Below are 23456 nucleotides of genomic sequence, written 5' to 3'. Positions count from 1 at the left end.
AAACCATGGATGGAGGAGGCAGTAAGCAAAGTTACGACACTACACAGGTGAAACATATTCATTAAGACATTTGTACAAACTAATCAAAACGCACAACTCATCATATACAGTCGCTAGTGAAAGTCTACACACCCCCTGCACAGTCTTCACATTTTGCCGCCTTAAAAAGTGATCTAAAAAAGGGACTTACATTCCATTTTCCCCCCACCGATCATTAATTTTTTGGGGGGGGGGGTGTTCAATGAAGATGTCTTGACTGCATATGGGTCGTTGCACCAAGTAGGTGAGCTCCCGAGTGGCGCAGCGGTCTAAGGCACTGCATCTCAGAGCTTGAGGCTGGTTTGAATCCAGGCTGCATCACAACCGGCCGTGATTGGGAGTCCCGTAGGGCGGCGCACAATTGGCCCAGTGTCGCCCGGGTTTGGCCGTCATTGTAAATAAGAATTTGTTCTTAACTGACTTACCTAGTTAAATAAAGGTTAAATGAATAAATAAATAGAAAAGTGCCTTTTGAGTAGTGTAACTTGGTAAAAGAAAAAACTTTATTTCACCTAATTTTTACATTCTGTTATAAAAGACCACATATTCAACTTAATAAAAAAATAATTTCCCCGTCTCAAGAGGTTAAATAAAAAATACTATAGTAAGTTCCCATTAATAACAGCCAAAAACAGCAACAGGGTGGGCTGTGACATGGTTGATGACATTTTAAAATCAGCCATAAATCCCCTTGTGACAGGGGGATGGAAGATTGTTGTGTGAAAGAGTAGAACCAGCTCACCTGCTTTTACACTATGATTTGACTATTAGATGTTCCACGTTTCTTTTGAAAAATAAAAAAATTCCAAAAGGTATAGTTTCACTATAAGGTTAACCTTAAAATGAGGGACAGGTTGTTGTTTGTTTCCTTAAAATGAATTCCTAAATCACATGAATTAAATAATAAATCTTCAGAAATGACTGACGAAGCAACATAACCAGGGCTTTACAATGATGGTAAAACCTTCAAGAAATGTTGGGGTTAAGTGACTTGTCAATGCCTTTTGTCACTTCAGTGTGTTTTTAATTCATTTTTTTTTTTAAATCAGGATTTATTGAATTGCCCAAAAGAGCACTTCATTTAATGTAACAGGCTTTTAAAATGCAATATTTGTGCACAATTTCTACTTAAAATATCAAAAGGGACCCTTTTGTGGAACGACCCATAAGTCTTTACACCCCAAAGTGAATACTTGGTCGAAGCACCTTTGGCGGCCAATACAGCTGTGAATCATTTTAAATAAAATTCTAGTAACTTTGCACAACTCCTGGGGCAACATGTATCCACTGTATATATCAATTATGTTGCTCTTGCTGCGGGCGATTCCCTGATCCACCTGTACGCAGACGACACCATTCTATATACTTCCGGCCCGTCCTTGGACACTGTGCTATCTAACCTCCAAACGAGCTTCAATGCCATACAACACTCCTTCCGTGGCCTCCAACTGCTCTTAAACGCTAGTAAAAACCAAATGCATGCTTTTCAACCGTTCGCTGCCTGCACCCGCACGCCTGACCAGCATCACCACCCTGGATGGAAAACCATCCCATTGCAGAGGGTTTCACTCCGTGTTGTATTGGATTTGACCCAAGCCTGTAGTTTTTAATTTAGGCCAAAACATTAATTTATTTGCTTGTCTTGCAGTATTACTTAACACCCTTGTTGCAAACAGAATGGATGATTTGAGGTAGATTTGTTTTAAACAAAGGCTTCATTATGTTTACTTTCTGGCCCAGGCCAGTAATGTGGAGATAATGCAGTGTTCTTGATCCTTTTATATTTCCATTTATTGTGGTGGCAGCGTCATGTTATGGGTATGCTTGTCACCGGCAGGGACTGTGGAGTTTGTCAGGATCTAAAGAAATATGAAAGGAGGAAAGTCCAGATAAAAAGTTAGTGGAAACGCTGCCTTGGTTGTCTGAATAACTCACCCTGGGATAGATTATTTTTCAGCGGAACAATTTCCCAATTTTTAATGTCAAAGACACACCAGAATGGCTTTCCAGTAAGTGTTAATAATGGTCCTAAATCTGCTTATTTTGACAAAACAATCTATGTTTCTGTAAGAGTTGTGAAAAGGTAGAATCTCATTCAAAATGATTCACAGCTGTAATGGGTGCATAAGATGATTCCACCAAGTATTAACTCTGGGGTGTGAACACATATTTTATTTTGCATCCATTTGGATAAGGTATATACATTTGTCTTCCACTTTGGAATAGTTGAGTAGGTTGTGTATATCGGTAGGAAAAAAATCAATTCCATTTGTAGAAGTAATTTTAAAGGCAGTAACATGTGAAGACTAAAATACTTTTTCTAGGCACTGTATGACATCATACCATAGTCTACGGTTTATAAATATTTTTACATCACCAGCTGGTGGCAGTACTGCCTCATTATTATTATTATTTTTTACCAGAGCTACAGTGAAAAGCTTTACCCCAGGCTACTTTACTACAGTACACACCTCCCCTGGTTTACAGAAGCTAATCTTACCTCAGCGTTCAGTGAAAGGAATGCCGCATTCACTCGATCATCTCCACTCTGTTAGTTACAACTCACCACTTCCCGTCCCTTGGCCAAAGAGTCACAGACTGAAGTCTGAGCTAGCTAAAATAGATTAGCGTTCCCGCTAAACCGGTGGATTTAAGACTCGCAATGTAGCTTTAGCCAAGCCATTATTGCATTAACAACTAACAAATTGCATGATAATCATGATATTTCAGTTAGGCTACGGTTTTAATGTAAAACCCTTCATGAACTGATGTTTAACTAAACATACCACACAGAACATATGAAATGGTATTGGCTTATTTAGTCCTAGACGGAATGGATTGTCTCCAGCTGTATCAGACAGACAGGTGGGAAGCTGTGGTGCGAGACAGGTGGGCAGGTAATGTAACAACGTGCTCTGACACCTCTGATTAGGCCCAAGATTGACAGCTCCGCTGCCACGCCATGGTAACGGTCTCCAAGGAGACTGAAGGGAAAATATAAACAAGGGAGGCAAAAATCACACAAGCAGGAACTGTAATAGAGGGTAGTGATGTTATCACCTATTTCTAATTCTGACGGATCCAATGTGTCTGAAAGGAAGCGGTGCAAGATTCTAGGCTTAGTTGCAGCTAGTGCTTGTTGTGTAGGTGAGGTGCTCCAGAAAATCACAGTGAAAACTTCCATCTATATACAGCCACTCTAGGACACAACAGACACATTAGCCTCCACAGAAGAACAGCTTACCTTTGATATAACAAAGCAAAATAGTGAATGTGTGAGGGTCAAGGACCTAGTGTAACAGTGTTGCTTCCGTCCCTCTTCCTTGACTCAACCTGAGCTCGAACTAAGAACCCTCTGAACACACGTACAACTTAACTGTCACTCCACAAACAACTAATTCAAGTTCTCAGAGCAGGTGACGTCACCGATAGAACACTACTAGCACGCACAGCTAACTAGCTAGCCATTTTACATTGGCTAAACTAGCATAACAAAATAAAACATACCAGCATTACACAAACCGTGTTCACATTGTGACCCTGATGGGGAAAAAGTCAAACGACAGCGCTCTTCTAGCGCCAAATAATAACAGGAACTTAAAAATGTAGAGAAAAATAACTATGCTTAAGAGTGACCACAGTTAGAGCTGAAGTTCCACAAAGTCATGTTCCACTTGAGGTATAAAGAATCCAATAGAAAGGCCTTATAGCAGAATAGCATATTCTGCTGTGGTGTTACGATTGAACCCTAAAGTTAGATGAGTCAGGACATGACAGCAGTGGGTGTTGATAGCTCCGGGGTGAAGCTTCCCCTAGTTACAGAACTAGGATCCGTTTCCCCTCCCCCCAATCCTAACCTACCATTACTAGGGGAAATGCAAAACTGACACAAGATCAGCGTATAGGGGTAACTTTGTGTTAATACTAACCAGCAGAAGCTCTGGAGGTGTCAGTCAGGAGGAAGGAGGCCGAGCCTGGCGGGTGGCCAAGGTCACAGTCCTCCAGCAGAGGTCAGGTTCTGAAAACAAAGGCTAATTCAGTCAGTGAGTCAAATCACTCCTCCCAAAACAGATATGAACAGTCTTTATCAACTCATTTTCTTGCTCCTTCTTTTTGACAGCAAGTTTTGCGACAAAAACTTAACCTGGACAATATTCGACATTCCTCTCGGTCTATCCCTCTGGTCCAATTATCATGTAATAGATCAAAAGTTTCACTTGGCCACAACAAACATTTCCAACCTCCAGGACCTTGATTATCCCTAGATTACTGAACACGTAACATTACAGGACACATGAATGCAATGTTACCAGAGGTTGAGAATTTATTGGACAACAGTCAGTCACAGGTGCAGCCCTTCGTGATTCTCATGCAGACTGGGTTTCTTGAGAAGGGCAACGTTGCAGCAGTCTTGTAGAAACTGGGAGGCACAGCGGCCAGACGCACACCACTTCCTATTGTGCAACACTTCCTCTCATTCAGTGTGTACTTCGGATTTTCCACTGCACTCCCTAGTCCACTTCCTCCTGTTAGGCTACAATAGGGCCCAGACAAAATATTCTTAATGTTAGTTCAACCAAGACTTGTGTTCACTGCAATTAAAATCAGCCAATGTGGTTTGAGGTGCAAGATGGGGGGGGGGCTTCTATTTCTATGGTCACAACAAACTTTTTTTTTTTTCTCATTGTCACCCGCATAAAGCCTTTTGAATTTTGTGACACACCAAATAGACATAACCATGTTGATAACCACAACCAAGGCTTTATAGCTAACTGACCCAAGAACGACCAGTCCCAGCACTGGGACCAGACTTCTGACCCACCCCTTGAGAATCACTGGTGACGAGAACCCTCATGACAAGATATGCTTCAACCTGATATTTTCTTTTAAAACCATTTGGATTTGAAAAGCCACTTGAACATGAACCCCAAGCACGCACCTCTGGCCCTTTCCGGAGTGTGGTTGAGTGCAGGTTCAGTAGACGGAGACAATTAGGACCGGGGGCGCTGTACTCCTCCACGATTCATCAGCCTGCATACAAATAGGCTGCGAACAAATGGCCTGCCATAATGAACTAGCAGTGCTCATACATGAATGTGATTGGACTTCTAGTTCTTTGACTTTGGCCTACAACCCCCGAACGAGTCAGTCACTCCGAGTGAGCTCTGGAGAGAAACTTTCAAAGATATCTCGGCTTGGAGTTGGCCGAAATCCACACAAGACTTAGAAATTGAAGAACTTTGTGCTCAAAGTCCCCTCATAGTTATACTTGTGGAAATGGGCTATCAAATATCTACTTCCTTTCAGATCACCCTTTATGTTTCACTGTAGAACCTTATTACCACTGTAAAAATAATGTGTTTATGATACACTGTAGGTTTTAAAAGGGGAAGTTTCGCCAGAGCAAAGGGCTCTAGGTCTATACCAAATAAAAATGGACTTGGCTTGTCACTTTGGACATTAAGTGACATCGGTGCCAAGGCATCATGGAATAAGTTACGCATCATTGAGCAACACCGCTGGAGAGGTACTACGCTTTAACCCAATCAACGTGATGTGGAATAAGAGCTTTGGTTTAGATTGTATTCACTGTTTTAAGATACAGGCTGTTCAAGAGACTGCTGGGTCAACTTGTCATTTCTATTACACACACACACACACACACACACACACACACACACACACACACACACACACACACACACACACACACACACACACACACACACACACACACACACACACACACACACACACACACACACCTTAATATGTAACAACACGATAGGCAGAATCAAGCCTGAGAGAACTAAGCAAACTGCGACTTGAATACAGATTCTATTTAGACCCTGATTGTAGGACGGTAGTAGACTTCATTTTCTAAATTACATAGTGATAATGGCCTGGTAAACAGGTCCCATATTACACCGGTTGTAGCTACACTGCATCTGGAGTGAGCATGCATTGACCCACCCTAGGGTCAGTGCTTGATGCATGCGAAAGAAACATTGATTGACCCATTGCATGTCACGTTTCTTTAAATCGCAATAACGGTACCCCGAAAAACAGATGAGCATCATAAATGCACAGGCTATATAAGTGGAGAGAAACAAAAGCTATTTTTGTTGCATAGAAACGGAACTTCTTTGAAAAAATAAACAGACTGTCAACAAACGTGTTTGCATTTACAGAGAGGTCAATATGTGGGACAGCACATGTTGTAAACTACAATGTGCTGTCACTATGAAGCAGGCCATCATTTAAATCAATAGCGGCTGATGTGGAGTCAACGCATGATGATTTGCATGGTCCGCAGATCCAGGGTCAGTTGGGAACATGACTTTCCAAGAATATTAGGTTTGCGTGATGATCCCAATTAGAGGTCGGCCGATTATGATTTTTCAACGCCGATACCGATACCGATTATTGGAGGACCCACAAAAAAAAGGCAGATACCGATTAATCTGCCTTTATTTTTTTTTGTAATAATGACAATAACAACAATACTGAATTAACACTTATTTTAACTTAATATAAAACATCAATAAAATCAATTTAGCCTAAAAAAAATAATGAAACATGTTCAATTTGGTTTAAATAATGCAAAAACAAAGTGTTGGAGAAGAAAGTAATATGTGCCATGTAAAATATGTGCCATGAAAAAATGTGTGCCATGTAAAATATGTGCCATGTAAAAAAGCTAACGTTTAAGTTCCTTGCTCAGAACATGAGAACATATGAAAGTTGGTGGTTCATTTTAACATGGGACTTCAATATTCCAAGGTAAGAGGTTTTAGTTAATATAGTATTTATAGGACTATTTCTCTCTATACCATTTGTATTTCATATACCTTTGACTATTGGATGTTCTTATAGGCACTATAGTATTGCCAGTGTAACAGTATAGCTTCCGTCCCCCTCCTCGCCCCTACCTGGGCTCGAACCAGGAACACATCGACAACAGCCACACTCGAAGCATCGTTACCCATCGCTCCACAAAAGCCACGGCCCTTGCAGCGCAAGGGGAATAACTACTCCAAATCTAAAAGCGAGTGACATTTGAAACAGTATTAGCGCACACCCAACTAACTAGCTAGCCATTTCACATTGGTTACACCAGCCATTAGGCTGATAGGCTTGAAGTCATAAACAGCGCTGTGCTTGAGAAGAGCTGCTGGCAAAATGCACGAAAGTGCTGTTTGAATGAATGATTACGGGCCTGCTGCTGCTCAGTCAGACTTCCCTATCAAATCAGACTTAATTATAACATAATAACACATAGACATTTGGTCATTAATATGATCGAACCCGGAAACTATCATGAACAAAACGTTTATTATTTCAGTGAAATACGGAACGGGTGGCATCCCTAAGTCGAAATATTCATGTTACATTGCAAAACCTTCAATGTATGTCATAATTGGCAAATTCGTTTGCAATGAGCCAGGGAGCCCAAACTGTTGCATATACCCTGACTCTGCGTGCAATTAACGCAAGAGAAATTACACAATTTCACCTGGTTAATATTGCCTGCTAAACTGGACTAGTAGTTACTAGTGATTATGATTGATTGTTTTTTATAAGATACGTTTAATGCTAGCTAGCAATTTACCTTGGCTTCTACTGCATTCGCGTAACAGGCAGGCTACTCGTGGAGTGCAATGGTTAGAGCATTGGACTAGTTAACTGTGCGGTTGCAATAATGAAACCCCTGAGCTGACAAGGTGAAAATCTGTCGTTCTGCCACTGAACAAGGCAGTTAACACACAGTTCCTAGGCAGTCATTGAAAATAAGAATGTTTTCTTAACGGACTTGCCAAGTTAAATAAAAAGGTATAAACATTTTTTTTCTTCTTTTTTTAAATCGGAAAACGGCGCCCAAAAATACCGATTTCCGATTGTTATGAAAACTTGAAATCGGCCATTCCGATTAATCGGTCGACCTCTAATCCCAATGCTAATTTAAAACATTGTAATTAGAAGACACAAAGCGACGTTGCATTTTAGAGGGTAAGCAGTCACAGCTCTCCTCTCCCTCATCGTGTCGTGATGAATAAGAATGACCCACTCATGAGAAAAAAGTGAGACGTTTGCCAGAGTAGTAAAAAGGTTAGCTGACTACGAAGCGAGGGACACAATTTGTTTAATTAGCTGGTGTTGTTTTACATGTTTGATACATTCTCAATTAAAACGTGTGTTACCGTGGCAACAGCTTGCAGTAGCTCACTGGGAGTGAGATAGGGCTCAGAGCCGAGGAGGAAAACTGGCTCACGCTATTATTTCAAGGGGGTGTGGATGATCATATTCAAACTAGAGCCGGTTATATAAGCCTGAACAAAACACATCTTAACTAAGGTCTAACTCTGCATCGATTTTTTCCCCCCCGACAAAAACTGAGGCAGATCTGTATGCGTGGAGGTGACACTCCAACAAAATATGTTAAAACAAATTAGGCACTGTGGAGAATGGTAGCTCTGAGGCAGCCTCAGTCATCTCCAGTCGCATTACAAGCACCAGGCAGGCAATAAAAACCTGCATTGATGGAAGCCTAGACTAGCCCAAGTTGATTACTGAAAATACCATGCACTCTTTCTATGACAGTGAACAAACAGTAGCTTTGGAAAGTATTCAGACCCCTTGACTTTTTCCACATTTTGTTACGTTACAGCCTTATTCTAAAATGTATTAAATAGCCCCCCCCCCTCCTCAATCTACACACAATATCCCATAATGACAAAGCAAAAACAGGGTTAGAAATTTTTGCTAATTTATTTAAATAAATAAAAACCTGAAATATCACATTTGCATAAATATTCAGACCCTTTACTCAATGCTTTGTTGAAGCACCTTTGGCAGCGATTACAAATTAATTTAGGGAGTTTCTCCCATTCTTCTCAAGCTCTGTCAGGTTGGATGGAGAGAGTATTTTCAGGTCTCTCAAGAGATGTTTGATCGGGTTCAAGTACAGACTCTGGCTGGGCCACTCAAGGACATTCAGAGACTTGTCCCAGAGCCACTCCTGTGCTTTCTTGGCTGTGTGCTTATGGTTGTTGTCCTGTTGAAAGATGAACCTTTGCCCCAGTCTAAGGTCCTGAGCAGGTTTTCATCAAGGATCTCACTGTACTTTGCTCTGTTCACTTTTCCCTCGATCCTGATTAGTCTCCCAGTCCCTGCACCTGAAAAACATCCCCACAGCATGATGCCACCACCATGCTTCACCGTAGGGATGGTGCCGGGTTGCCTCCAGACGTGATGCTTGGCATTTAGTAGAGGTTGACCGATTAATCAGAATGGCCGATTAATTTGGGCCGATTTCAAGTTTTCATAACAATCGGAAATCGGTGTTTTTGGACATCGATTTTGCAGATTTTTATTTATTTATACAACTTTATTTAACTAGGCAAGTCAGTTAAGAAGACATTCATATTTTCAATGACGGCCTAGGAACGGTGAGTTAACTGCCTCCTTTAGGACGACAGATTTTTACCCTGTCAGCTCGGGGATACAATCTCGCATTCTTACAGTTAAGTAGTCCAACGCAGTAACGACCTGCCTCTTGTTGCACTCCACAAGGAGATTGACTGCCTGTTACGTGAATGCAGTAAGCCAAGGTAAGTTGCTAGCTAGCATTAAACGTATCTTATAAAAAACAATCAATCATAATCACTAGTTAACTACACATAGTTGATGATATTACTAGATATGATCTAGCGTGTCCTGCGCTGCGTATAATCTGACTGAGCATACAAGCATCTAAGTATCTGACTGAGCAGTGGTAGGCAGAAGCAGGAGCGTAAACATCAATTCAAACAGCACTTTAGTGCGTTTTGCCAGCAGCTCTTCGTTATGTGTCAAGCATTGCGCTGTTTATGACTTCAAGCCTATCAACTCCCGAGATGAGGCTGGTGTAACCGAAGTGAAATGGCTAGCTAGTTAGCGTGCGCTAATAGCGTTTCAAACATCACTCGCTCTGAGCCTGTGGTTGTTTCCCTTGCTCTGCATCGGTAACGCTGCTTCGAGGGTGGCTGTTGTCGTTGTGTTTCTGGTTCGAGCCCATGGAGGAGCGAGGAGAGGGACTGAGGCTATACTGTTACACTGGCAATACTAAAGTGCCTATAAGAACATCCAATAGTCAAAGGTTAATAAAATACAAATGATGTAGAGGGAAATAGTCCTATAATAACTACAACCTAAAACCTCTTACCTGGGAATATTGAAGACTCATGTTAAAAGGAACCACCAGCTTTCATATGTTCTCATGTTCTGAGCAAGGAACTTAAATGTTAGCTTTTTTACATGGCACATACAGTGGGGCAAAAAAGTATTTAAGTTAAGTTAATAGACCAATAACTAAGAGAGTTTCACACCTCTCTGCCAATAACAAATAGTTTTCAGGTTACATGCTCCTCCAATTAGGTCCCTCACTCAGACCTCTACTAGATAGTCCTAGCAAAATTCATGCTTGAGAAATAGCTTTTTAGTAAGAAGATATTTTGGTTTCTTTTTGACCATTTTAATTGAAAACAGTGACAGGAAGGTACTTAATTGTTACCCAGAAATGATTTGATATTGAGATCAAAACGGCTTAATTGGACATTTAAATATATCCCAAGACTGTGTGGGTACCTTTTCAGGGGGAACTGTGAATGTCTTGAAATGATACCTCTTGGCTAATACAATTACTATTTATTTTAACACTAGAGTGGCCAATTTCTTCTTGGCTGGATTGTTAAATACAGTGGGGCAAAAAAGTATTTAGTCAGCCACCAATTGTGCATGTTCTCCCACTTAAAAAGATGAGAGAGGCCTGTAATTTTCATCATAGGCACACTTCAACTATGACAGAATAAATGAGGAAAAGAATTCCAGAAAATCACATTGTAGGATTTTTAATAAATTTATTTGCAAATTATGGTGGAAAATAAGTATTTGGTCACCTACAAAAAAGCGAGATTTCTGGCTCTCACAGACCTGTAACTTATTCTTTGAGGCTCCTCTGTCCATCACTCGTTACCTGTATTAATGGCACCTGTTTCAACTTGTTATCAGTATAAAAGACACCTGTCCACAACCTCAAACAGTCACACTCCAAACTCCACCATGGCCAAGACCAAAGAGCTGTCAAAGGACACCAGAAACAAAATTGTAGACCTGCACCAGGCTGGGAAGACTGAATCTGCAATAGGTAAGCAGCTTGGTTTGAATAAATCAACTGTGGGAGCAATAATTAGGAAATGCAAGACATACAAGACCACTGATAATCTCCCTCGATCTGGGGTTCCACGCAAGATCTCACCCCGTGGGGTCAAAATGATCACAAGAACGGTGAGTAAAAATCCCAGAACCACACGGGGGGACCTAGTGAATGACCTGCAAAGAGCTGGTACCAAAGTAACAAAGCCTACCATCAGCAAGGGCATTGAAGATGAAACGTGGCTGGGTCTTTCAGCATGACAATGATCCCAAACACACCGCCCGGGCAACGAAGGAGAGGCTTCGTAAGAAGCATTTCAAGGTCCTGGAATGGCCTAGCCAGTCTCCAGATCTCAACCCCATAGAAAATCTTTGGAGGGAGTTGAAAGTCTGTGTTGCCCAGCAACAGCCCGAAAACATCACTGCTCTAGAGGAGATCTGCATGGAGGAATGGGCCAAAATAACCAGTAACAGTGTGTGAAAACCTTGTGAAGACTTACAGAAAACGTTTGACCTCTGTCATTGCCAACAAAGGGTATATAACAAAGTATTGAGATAAACTTTTGTTATTGACCAAATACTTATTTTTCACCATAATTTGCAAATAAATTCATTAAAAATCCTACAATGTGATTTTTTTTCTCATTATGTCTGTCATAGTTGAAGTGTACCTATGATGAAAATTACAGGCCTCTCATCTTTTTTAAGTGGGAGAACTTGCACAATTGGTGGCTGACTAAATACTTTTTTGCCCCACTGTATTGCACTTTTACTTTCTTCTCCAACACTTTGTTTTTGCATTATTTAAACCATTTTTTTATTTGAGGCTAAATTGATTTTATTGATGTAGTATATTAAGTTAAAATAAGTGTTCATTCAGTAATGTTTTAATTGTCATTATAAAAAAAAAATGTAAAGTCGGTATCGGCTTTTTTTGTCTTCCAATAATCGGTATCGGAATTGAAAAATCATAAAATCGGTCGACCTCTACCATTTAGGCAAGCACATTTATTTAACATTTTAAAAAGACCTTATTTACATAAAAGTGTTCAGACCATTTGCTATGAGACCCGAAAGTGAGCTCAGTTGCATCGTTTCAATTGATCCTCCTTGAGATGTTTCAGCAACTTAATTTGAGTACACCTGTGGTAAATTCAATTGATTAGACATGATTTGGAAAAAGCACACACACACACCTGTCTATATAAAAGGTCAAACAGTTGACAGAGTATGTCAGAGCAAAAACCAAGCCATGAAGTCAAACTAATTGTCTGTAGAGTCTCGAGACAGGATTGTGTCGAGGCACAGATCTGGGGAAGGGTACCAAAAAATGACCAAGAACCTGATGGTCACTCTGACAAAGCTCCAGAGTTTATCTGTGGAGATTATTGTCTTTCCAGAAGGTTCTCTCATCTCTGCAGCACTCCACCAATCAGGCCTTTATGTTAGAGTGGCCAGACGGAAGACACTCCTCAGTAAAAAGGCAAATGACAGCCCGCTTTGAGTTTGCCAAAAGGCACCTAAAGGACGCTCAGACCATAAGAAAAATATTCTCTTGTCTGATGAAACCAAGATTGAACTCTTTGGCCTGAATGCCAAGGATCACGTCTGGAGGAAACCTGGCACCATCCCTACAGTGAAGCATGGTGGCAGCATCATAATGTGGGGATGTTTTTCAGCAGCAGGGACTGGGAGACTAGTCAGGAATGAGGGAAAGATGAACGGAGCAAAGTACAGACAGATCCTTGATGAAAACCTGCTCCAGAGCACTCAGGACCTCAGACTGGGGTGAAGGTTCACCTTCCAACAGGACTACGACCCTAAGCACACAGCCAAGACAAGGCAGGAGTGGCTTCGGGACAAGTCTCAAAGTCCTTGAGTGGCAAAGCCAGAGCCCGGACTTGAACACGATCAAACATCTCTGGAGAGAACTGAAAATAACTGTGCAGCGATGCTCCCCATCCAACCTGACAGAGCTTGAGAGGATCTGCTGAGAAGAATGGAGGAACTCCCCAAATACAGGTGTGCCAAGCTTGTAGATATATACCCAAGAAGACTCAAGGCTGTAATCGCTGCCAAAGGTGCTTCAACAAAGTACTGAGTAAAGGATCTGAACACTTATGTAAAATGTGATATCAGTTTTTTATTTTTAATTAACGTGCAAAACTGTCAAAACTGTTTTTGCTTTGTCATTGTGGGGTATTGTGTGTAGACTGATGAGAAAAAAATATATATTTAATCAATTTTAGAATAAGTCAAGGGGTCTGAATACTTTCTGAACGCACTAGTAACATGTAACAATCTCTGACAGATCCCACCCAAGCAAAGCTGATTACCTTTTCAAAATGTAGAGGGCTACCACTATACTCTACCACAGTAAAAAAGGAAGTTGAGAACACGATTGAGCTGTCATGTAGCCTAGAGACTGAAAATAAGGAAGAGAGTGCAACTGGTGGAGTCACACTGTGAGTCATCTCGATTTCACAGTCAGAGGGCATAATTACAAATTGCTTCAAAAGGGAGAGGCAGCTGCTTTCAGGCTTTGATAGGGGGATAATTAAAAATGTCTCAAGTTGGCTGATCAGATATTCTGAAAACAGCAGCTTTATGTGATGAGTCAAGGTAGGGGTACAAGAAGATAATAGCTTTTTGTGATTCTTCCACGTCCTATAACAAAGCCTGCATATAATTTCATGGATTAATAGCGGACACAAAAAAAAACTCTTTGAATAAAACGCTCCAAACAGAAGTATGCAGGGGTAATTCACTGCTTAGACCCGTCTCAGGCTGACAACTAAACTCTACTTTCTATAGGATGGCTCCAGCATCATCTACTGTAGGATGGAGATTTGGTGCGGGGGCGCTGTGGCAACAGGGAGGTGTGAAAGATGAATTTCTCCCCTGCTGATGTGCCATCTGTGGTGTAGCAACCCCACTCTATGGTGTCCACTGAAATGTGGGTGGGGGACACAGAAGGCTTAACAGCCCATGATTTTATTTATTGAACATTTATTTAACTAGGCAAGGCAGTTAAGAGCAAATTCTTCTTTACAATGACTGCCTACCCCGGCCAAACCCTAACCCGGATGACGCTGGCACAATTGTACGCCGCCCTATGGGGCTCCTAATGACGGCCAGTTGTGATACAGCCCAGGATTGAACCAGGGTCTGTAGTGACGCCTCTAGCACTGAGACGCAGTGCCTTAGACCGCTGCACCACTCGGGAGATCAAATCAAATCAACTGTATGTATGGGATTCATCTTTACCTTCAGAAGTCAGGAGGTGGTTGTGGTGTGTGTGCACGTGCGTGAATGATGAAGGCTTGTAATTCACTTGGAACCTAATGGAAGCAAACTGACGAAAACGAGGAGGGACTAACTAAACTTGTCCAATAACAAACTCTTGTTTCTGTTGTAAAACACTTTCCGTTGCAAAATGTTTCGCTACAGTGTGCACTAATGAATACACCTGTTCACCAGGAAGCTAAGGATACTCTGTCCTCAACACTTTATCTTCAGGAGAGGCCAGGTTATTTATAGCGCAATGTTGAGTGTATAATGCAAAGGCCATTTTGCATGTACCTGCTAAAGATACACACCACATACAAGAGAGGGACTGATAACTGGATCAGGTACTGGGATGCTAATAATGAAGCATCTGCTGAAAGAGTTAAGTGTGTTCATAACCTTCCTATAATACAGTGCCATCACACAACCCATTGACATGTAAGGAGAGATGATGTTCTCCTCAAACCAAGAATGATTGGTTACATTTCAGTTAGGATATTTGAGGTTCATGTGGACAGTCAGGCTTCATACCCAAGAGAGGATGAGGGTACATTATCAGTCCCTCTCGGATCAGTGGTGTGACAGGGACTGGGAAGTGAGAAAGTTAAGAGGAATGCTTCACAGAACCAGTCAGCATCTCCCAGAGCTGGCACATGCACTGACTCATACACAGACACATCAGAGAAATAGCATACAAAACGTAGGCCTACACATTCCCCTTTTAACTACTCCCAGCAATATACACCCCACAACAACTATAGGCCCTGCCTACACAATTTCAACATAACCCTTCTTTGATGTTTTACAGCACATAGCAAGAGACAAACAACAAAGGCGCACTCCAACGCATGTTTTAAATCTGCTAACCAGAGAAGGCCGAGCTAACACTATAGCACTTCCGTCCGATATGTTTTCACAGCTTGGTCGCATAGACTAGATGTAACTGTAAAGCCGGAACACTCAAATAAGTATGACATGTTATGTTTGGTATGGCTATATAAGACAAAAGGTTAACGCGAACGTCTAGCAACCCAAACGATGCGCGTTCGAATCTCATCACGGACAACAATAGCATTTAGAAACTTTAACAACTACTTACATAGCTAGTTTGTAACTACTTATCATTTTAGCTAATATATTTACTAATGTTATGTCTACTCGAGTCCAGGTTGGTTTTCAAGGCAGGGTGCAAAGGCCCCAGAAGCAACAGCAAAGGTTGGTGACACCAATATTTCCTAACACCGGATGTCCCTGTAGATAGGCTATGCCTACTACGTTTCCATCGAGAGATACCTTTGTCCTTGCACATACGTTAAAAATAGGTTGCCCTTGCTTCTGCTGTTTTTGGTATGCTAGATAGCTGAACCTTGACTTTTTCCACTACATGAGTAAAGTGTCATGTCTTCACAAAAAGTGCTTGTAGACATGCACAGACATGCACTGTAGCTGAGAGACAGCGGTTAAGCACAGCCAGGAGGGCTTTTTTAGGTTGCCCTTGTGCAAAGAACAGACCTGCTGAATCCTGGACAAGCACCAGTAGATTCCCGTCTTCCTTGGCCAATACGCGAGGGTCAGGAATTTGGAGCATTCATACAGGACCAAACAAAAACAAAGCAAGTATAAGAGAAATGCACTAGTCGTGAGTCGACTTTTGGGCACACATTCTGAAAATAACAAGGCATATTTCGTTTGTGTGTTTTAGGGATGTTTGACAGCAGAGCCAACAATAACAAGACAGAACGTGTCCGACAAAAAGTAAGAGGACCCACTGCACTTAACTAGGTTTATTCAAATAGATCCCTTTCCTGAGGTAATCACCGAAGTGAGTGGATTACAACGCGTCCACAGGCCATGCAACACACAACATAAATGTCATGAAATCAACATATTTGTAGACTGACTGCCTATTGATTTTGAATTGATGATTGTGAGTATCCATCAGAAGAAGATATGAATACAGTGAAAGATCAAAGGTAGCTTGGTGGTATATAACCGACTAGATTATATCATCTAGTTTACTTCATAGGTGAAATTCAACCTCGGTTTGTTCTACGGATGCAGTCCCACCGTCGGTTGGATAAAGAACCCTATAAATGAGTCCGTGCGAATCAACTAAAATGATTGTCTTACGAAACATGTGAACTGCAATACAGCTCTACAAAGTTTGTGTGTGATCACTGACACAGTAACCGGACAGTTATTTTTGTAACTATTGTTGCGCGGCAATGAGCGCAGACGTGCGAGCAGTCATTTCTATTCATTCCAAAATGTGTACAGTGAAATTTCGCGTAACTTCAGTTGCAATGAAAGATATGAGCACGGTATTTCTAAGCACATGTAGGCTACTATGGACTACAATCACCTCCATCCGCCACGCAGCCTTCGCCAGTAGCGCTATCCTGCAAAGAAACTGATACAAAGTAAAGGACAATAAATGCAATCCGTTATCAATACTTACAACTATGATCAGAGATTGGCGAACAGAATGGTCCGTGTATCACATCGCGACGGACAGTTATTCCTGTTAATTAATTGAATGGTCTTGTCTCACTGGTATATCACAGGACGAAAACGACTATCAAAGAGCGACCAGGATACAGAGTCCACCACCGCTTCGTAATACTGGGCGTGTTCAAGGGAGTGGGATGAAAAATGGGTTTACAGCCTGCGAATCCACGCTGACGTCAAAGTAGCCTACAGCTATTAATAAAAATGCACTGAACAATAGTAGCCAACAGTAGCCTACAGTAATAAAAATATGTGCATGTAAATCTAAATGTCAGAAAGAACTGTCACTCAGTTAGGAAGGCTATAGAGGTCACATATTTGTCTTGGTATGTTATGTTTATTAGGATAACATAATATTGTATATTGTTGTGTTGTTATAATGTAATAAAGTTGTGTGTCAGATGAACAAAGAATGAATGCATGAACCTATAGTGGGAATACAAAGTATGTAGAGTATGTGTATCTTCTAAAAAATAAATTATGCTCCAGAATTGATCAAGACTAAACTGAAAAGCAATGCAGTCCTTTATGAGTCATCGTGCTATACAGGATGTGTAGATTGAGGTTCATTTGAGAGAATTTCACTGGGTCAACTCAATTGAGTTACCACTGAAGTGAGAGACTTTCATGGTGATTTCACAGAAAGTAGACAAACCCAACCAGTCTCTGAGCAGTGAGAACAGGCAGCAGAAATACTCATAGTTGTTACTGAACTGTCTGGCCTGGCTGCACTGGTCTTATGGGATTCATCTAAAATTATCTTTCTCTTTGTTAATGACCCATTAAATTACAGGTATGTGATAATGACTAATGGAAATGGCCCATTTCTCATGGTTGGGGCATGCACCAGTCTATTGTACCTGAATTTTGAAAAAAGTGGAAAGGGAAAATGAATGATGATTTGTCTCATAAAAACAGATAAAACAGCCTACGGGTTCTCACAGATCAAATGCAGATTCATACTGATATTCTTATCTCCTTGTCATCACCAAACCACATGTACTGTTGCGATCTGTACTTTGTGAAGTGACAAAGGAAGTCTGTCTACATCTCTTAAAGAAAACACCTCAATGCGCACCCCAGCTGAAGGCCTTGCTTCCTCCTTTTGGCTTGCATGCAAATCAGCAGGAACCACTACTGGTATAAGTAGCCTGGCTTACAGATCTGTCAATGGACATTACAACGTTCACACCTTCCCTCACCACCTCTACCCCAGTCATAACGTGTATTGTAAGTGGACATCCACTCAGATGCTTGCAATGGCTGGCCAGATGCCAGGAAAAACACCATCAGACCCGTATCGGGCATTTGAACTTGTAATGATATTGATGCTCCCACATGGAGGAAAAAACTCCCAATTGGTAACTTTAGATTCAACTTCACAAAGATTAAAAGCAAAATTATAGCTAGCCTATATTTCTCTTGCAACATGGCTGACAACCACATACGGTATATAACACAACAAGATAGACTTTATTTACAGCATCTGTTCCTACAGTGGACAAGGTCGGGTAGTGGAGTGTTTTCCCCATACAAGCACCATGCTGGCCAAGCCTGTTTACCCTCTGATGAGCCATGGAGGTAACAGTCATATGATGGACCACAGTGTACCTCTTTGAACCAATGAGAAGTCTTACTGCTAACCACATGTCCCTAATCTAAGCACTGTCACGTCAAACATCTTTACACTACAGATCAGTGCCAATCCTAAATTAAATGAATATGGTTGTAGAGTTGTGCTGGTAACTTGTAATAACACTCCATTATTCCATTATTGGTCTCTGTAGGTTACATCTCAGATTTGAATTATGGTTTTGGTCACATAAGTCATGTGACTCTATAGCCTACATACAGAGCATTGTGGTTAAGCGTGTGAGATTTGTACAGCAGATTTTGCACTCAACATCATGTCAATAGACCATAGCCTAGTCACATTACAAGCATGAGATTTAAAGGCTAAAACTAGCTTTCTGAACATTTTCACTTCCACGTTCGGGTTTGAGACACTGCAGCAGAGGGATGGAACGGGGTTCAAATGGGATGGAAATTCTTAATCTTAATCAAATTCTTAATCTTCATATTGAATGTGAATGCTTATTCTTAATCAAATTCTTAATATTCATATTCAATATGAATGCTTATCAGGTATCAGTACCTAGGTCATAAACTCGTATATCATATTATTAAACAGTCTTTCCAAACAGTCACACTTCATCTCTGCTTACCTCATGTCAAAATAAAAGACCCCAAAAGTTATTCATTTTTTTGTCCACATTATGGCGCACGTGTAGGAATTTTATTTTGACATAAAACAAGCAGAGAGGAAGTGTGTCTACAACAGCCCAACGTTTGGAAAGTTTGTTTAATAATACTATCCTTTAGATATTTGGTCTCAAATTCCCCCGTCATAATGACCAACCGTCCTTGCCACCGGTTCATTAAATTGATATGGAATTGTATTTAACTTCTTGCTTCCCAGGGACTGTTTTTGTGCAATCCAATACAATTGAAAGCGACGCTAGTGAATACACCCTCGTTGCTAAAAAAGCACCTATAGTATACAGACCCCAATGAATGATCCTCCTGTTGAATACTCTACTCCTATTCACAGCAGCACACTTACTTAGCCAAACATCAATAATAACAAAGCAATATTACGTTGGAGACCATATTTACAAGTAACATTACTTAATTGTGTTTTACCGTAATGCTCGAAGTGCAAGAAAAGGCAGTTGTCCTCCACCTGGTAGCTACCACGCTAGCAGCTCAAAGAATAACGATTCGCTTCAGTTGTCCGCTATTTCCGGGTTGGTCTAACGTCATTGTGCAACAGACAGGTTACAACCTCAACAACGCGCGAGAGGTTGCATTGAATGCAAATCGAACACAACGGACCCACGGGTCTCGGCTACAGTAACCAGATTAGTATTACTGTATTTATGTTGCCGAGTTCAAATGTTATTTACAGTGTGAACATGACACATGTCATGCAATTTCGTGTTACATTAACGTGTACCTTAATCCGCAAGAAAAAAAAAAAAAATTAGCCCGCAGCAATGTTTGCCTACAAAATGCTAACACATATCAGGCCAAGTTGAACGTGAAAGAAACAATAACCACCTGGCAAATAATACATAGGCTATAGTCTAAAGTGGAAAGTAAACGTTCATTTAGCCAGTATGTATTGCAATTCCAGGTTAATTTAGACCTACATTTTCATACAATTAAAGTACGAACATAATATTCAAAACTCAAGTAGACTATGAAAACCGTTCGAAATACTGTGAAAATACAATTTATTTGTCCCTTCTTTGAAATACTGATCTAACATGATTGTGTTAGCGTTAAGCAAGAACTTTGCTTCTTGGCTTTCACCTGTCCAGTCACGTCTGATATATGATTAGACGACTTCAAGAACAGGGGGAAAAGGGAAACGATGATTGATGGGCTGCACAGATGGGCGGCATTAATGAATGCACATGCCTGACTTCAATCAAAACATTACAGGAGCACCGACTATAAAATGCCACCTACATTTTATAGCAGTCCTTTACGACGACGAGTACGAAAGTATTTAGACTAGGGTAACGCACACAATTATTACATTCAAATTCGAGCACTATACTCTTAGAGGCTTCTTTGGGTGAAGTTTATCTGTTAGCAGAAGCTAGTTGAAAATGGTGAAGGAGAGAACCCACATAAACGTGGTCATCATAGGCCATGTTGATAGCGGAAAGTCAACCACCACTGGTCACCTGGTCTACAAATGCGGTGGTGTCGACCCAAGAACAATCGAGAAGTTTGAGAAGGCTGCAGCCCAGGTAAGAAACTAATTGGCGCAACGTTTTATATGTATTAAGCAACTACAACTGTAGCTAATTTTTAAATTCTCTCATCCTACAGATGGGCAAGAGCTCTTTCAAATATGCCTGGGTGTTAGACAAACTGCAAGTTGAGAGGGAGCGGGGAATTACCATTGACATTTCATTGTTGAAATTCAACACACACAAATACACTATCACGATAATTGATGCTCCAGGCCATCGTGACTTCATCAAGAACATGATCACAGGGACATCACAGGTGACGTTGCCCATTGTAGTGTATCTGCTTGGGGGCTAACACTTTAGGCCAATGTGAATTGGTGGTAACCTGTTCTTAAGCCTTTGTTCACAATTCATTTCAGGCTGATGTTGCCCTCCTGGTCGTGTCTGCGGCCAAAGGGGAGTTTGAGGCTGGTATCTCCAGGAATGGCCAGACCAGGGAGCATGCCTTGCTCGCCTACACGCTTGGTGTCAAGCAAATCATTGTCGCTGTAAACAAAATGGATGTGACTGAGCCACCATACAACCAGAAGCGCTTTGGTGAAGTGGTCCAAAGCGTGAGCACTTTCCTCAAAAAAATTGGTTACGATCCCACTGCTGTGCCTTTTGTTCCGATCTCTGGCTGGACCGGTGAGAACATGCTTGCCCCATCTCAGAAAGTGAGTAGTTTGTAATCTCATTCATCCACATTTAAGTATAATTTTTATCCACCTGTGACTAATGAACCCTCTTCTGCTGTGTAGATGTCCTGGTTCAAAGGCTCTAAAGTCAAGAGAGGGCAAGGGCATGCAAATGGGAGAACTCTACTTGAAGTCCTGGACTCCATCCATCCACCAGTGCGTGTTGCCAACAAGCCTCTGAGGCTGCCCCTGCAGGATGTATACAAGATTGGAGGTGAGGGGTGGCTCATGGGGTCTACATGTTTCATAAATTGTGAGTAGTTGGATTGTCACTTTTTCCCTGTTCTACAGGAGTGGGCACAGTTCCAGTGGGGAAGATCGAGACTGGGGTCCTGAAGCCCGGCATGACCCTGATGTTCTCTCCCGCCAAGCTGACTGCCGAGGTAAAGTCGATTGAGATGCACCACGAGGGTCTGCAGGTGGCTGGGCCTGGCCACAACGTGGGCTTCAACATCAAGAACGTGTCTGTAAAGAACCTCCGTCGTGGTGATGTGGCGGGGAACGCCCAGCATGACCCTCCCTCTGATGTCAACAGCTTTGTGGCACAGGTACAGGTTTATGTCACGCTCTGAAAATGGCAATTCAGTATTGAAGGCGAGTGTCCCATTATCTAACGTACTGATGGTTTGTCAAACAAATCTTCCCTGGTTTTAAGATGTGAATCTGTTCTCTACTAGTGCAGATCCCTCTACCTGTTCTGTAGCCCAGTACTGTTTAACTGAAGTCTTTGAGTCTTCCCACAGCTCATAATCCTAAACCATCCTGGCAAAATCAAGAATGGCTACTCTCCCGTACTGGACTGCCACACCACTCATGTGACCTGCCGCTTTGCAGAGCTGAGGGAGAAGATTGACCGTCGCACAGGGAAGAAGCTGGAGGACTTTCCCCAGACCCTGCAGTCTGGTGATGCTGCCACTGTCAAGATGAGCCCCAACAGACCCCTCTGTGTGGAGAGTTTCTTCACCTACCCTCCTTTAGGTACACTTCTCTCAATATTTTTAGGCAACATCACTGGTAGTGGGCATGGAACATTTGGAACTAAGTGGTAGATTTTCTAGTGTAATGTTTTATTAGTACATGGCTTTCTATCCAATCCAAATGTTGATTCTGCATCATGTCTGTCTTTTGATAAATTACTGCTTGTTCACCAGATGTGTCTTACCTAAAATATGGCTGACTTGGTTTTAACAATAAAAGTAATTTGTTATCCATGTGTTCCATCTTCAGGTCGGTTTGCAGCGAGGGACTTGAAACAGACTGTTGCTGTGGGAGTCATTAAGTCGGTGGATAAGGACCATGGATCAAAGAAGCATGCACAGAAAGGCCAAGTCTCCAAATAAATGTTTTGTTATTTTACCAGCAGTTCTGGTATAGAAGAGCTTGAGGATAAAGCTTTAAGTTGACTATTATTTGCATATATATATATAATTTGTGTTTCAATACAAAGCACTGTTTTTGAAGAAAAAAATAACTGCTTCTCTTAGCTTGTACTACCATCTGGAGTAATTTAAACAATTGAATGGCCTTTCTTAGACAAATGTAAAAGGTTGTGCAAAAAGCTTCTGACGAATAAAAGTCCTTTCAAAATTACTTTGTTTCACTGAAGTGCTGTTCATCTGAATAAACGAGTGACTATTCCTTGGCTTTAGCAGCAACCACCTAAGTTTCTTTACTAGACATTTTAGCCTTGTTAAAATTAAGGCACCATGGTTGACACTCATTCTATTGGCATACTGAACAAAATGTAACCCAAACAAATTGAAGATTCTACTGAGTTACGGTAAATGAGGATTGTCAATTGAAATTAAGGCCTAATCTCATTACTAGGAATAGATCATGCATAATTTAAATGGGCCTCAGGAGCTTATCACGGTGCATTCATATTGACATTGAGAAATGCAGTTGTCTCGCTTATTCCTGCCCA

General features: G+C 41.3%; 2 protein-coding genes and 1 long non-coding RNA gene across 7 annotated transcripts in view; 2 read left to right on the top strand and 1 right to left on the bottom strand.

The window, feature by feature from the left end:
- Positions 1-19886, bottom strand: part of fam49bb (family with sequence similarity 49 member Bb) — a 39611-nt gene extending 19725 nt beyond the window's left edge. Inside the window, exons 1-3 of one of the 5 annotated variants that reach the window (XM_046356112.1) lie at positions 19732-19886; positions 4350-4573; positions 3969-4057 (exon numbers count right to left, since the gene is read on the bottom strand). The gene's annotated coding sequence lies outside the window, so the exon portion shown is untranslated. Of the gene's footprint in view, positions 1-3968; positions 4058-4349; positions 4574-4978; positions 5072-16978; positions 17141-19731 lie in introns of those variants that run through there. The other 4 variants (XM_046356111.1, XM_046356113.1, XM_046356117.1 and 1 more) reach the window with 4 other exon arrangements.
- LOC124039767 lies at positions 16223-17541 on the top strand. Its single transcript, XR_006839631.1, has 2 exons — positions 16223-16275; positions 17085-17541. It is a non-coding gene; the product is annotated as an uncharacterized LOC124039767 (long non-coding RNA).
- Positions 19887-20451: 565 nt separating the features above from the next.
- si:dkey-37o8.1 (Elongation factor 1-alpha-like) lies at positions 20452-23120 on the top strand. Its single transcript, XM_046356110.1, has 7 exons — positions 20452-20849; positions 20932-21111; positions 21215-21511; positions 21596-21746; positions 21824-22080; positions 22276-22510; positions 22760-23120. The coding sequence occupies exons 1-7, from the start codon at positions 20706-20708 to the stop codon at positions 22870-22872; spliced, it is 1377 nt and encodes a 458-aa protein (XP_046212066.1). The 5' UTR covers positions 20452-20705; the 3' UTR covers positions 22873-23120.
- The last annotated feature ends 336 nt before the right edge of the window (positions 23121-23456 follow it).

Source organism: Oncorhynchus gorbuscha, linkage group LG07 (assembly GCF_021184085.1).
Source record: "Oncorhynchus gorbuscha isolate QuinsamMale2020 ecotype Even-year linkage group LG07, OgorEven_v1.0, whole genome shotgun sequence".
In the NCBI taxonomy this organism is placed as follows: Eukaryota; Metazoa; Chordata; class Actinopteri; order Salmoniformes; family Salmonidae; genus Oncorhynchus; species Oncorhynchus gorbuscha.
This window is presented reverse-complemented; position numbering and strand designations above follow the sequence as displayed.

Coding starts and splice junctions, on each gene's coding strand:
- si:dkey-37o8.1 (XM_046356110.1), top strand. CDS start 20,706: ATGGTGAAGGAGAGAACCCACATAAACGTGGTCATCATAGGCCATGTT. Junction 21,112..21,214: donor TGATCACAGGGACATCACAG/GTGACGTTGCCC, acceptor AATTCATTTCAG/GCTGATGTTGCCCTCCTGGT. Junction 21,512..21,595: donor TGCTTGCCCCATCTCAGAAA/GTGAGTAGTTTG, acceptor TCTGCTGTGTAG/ATGTCCTGGTTCAAAGGCTC.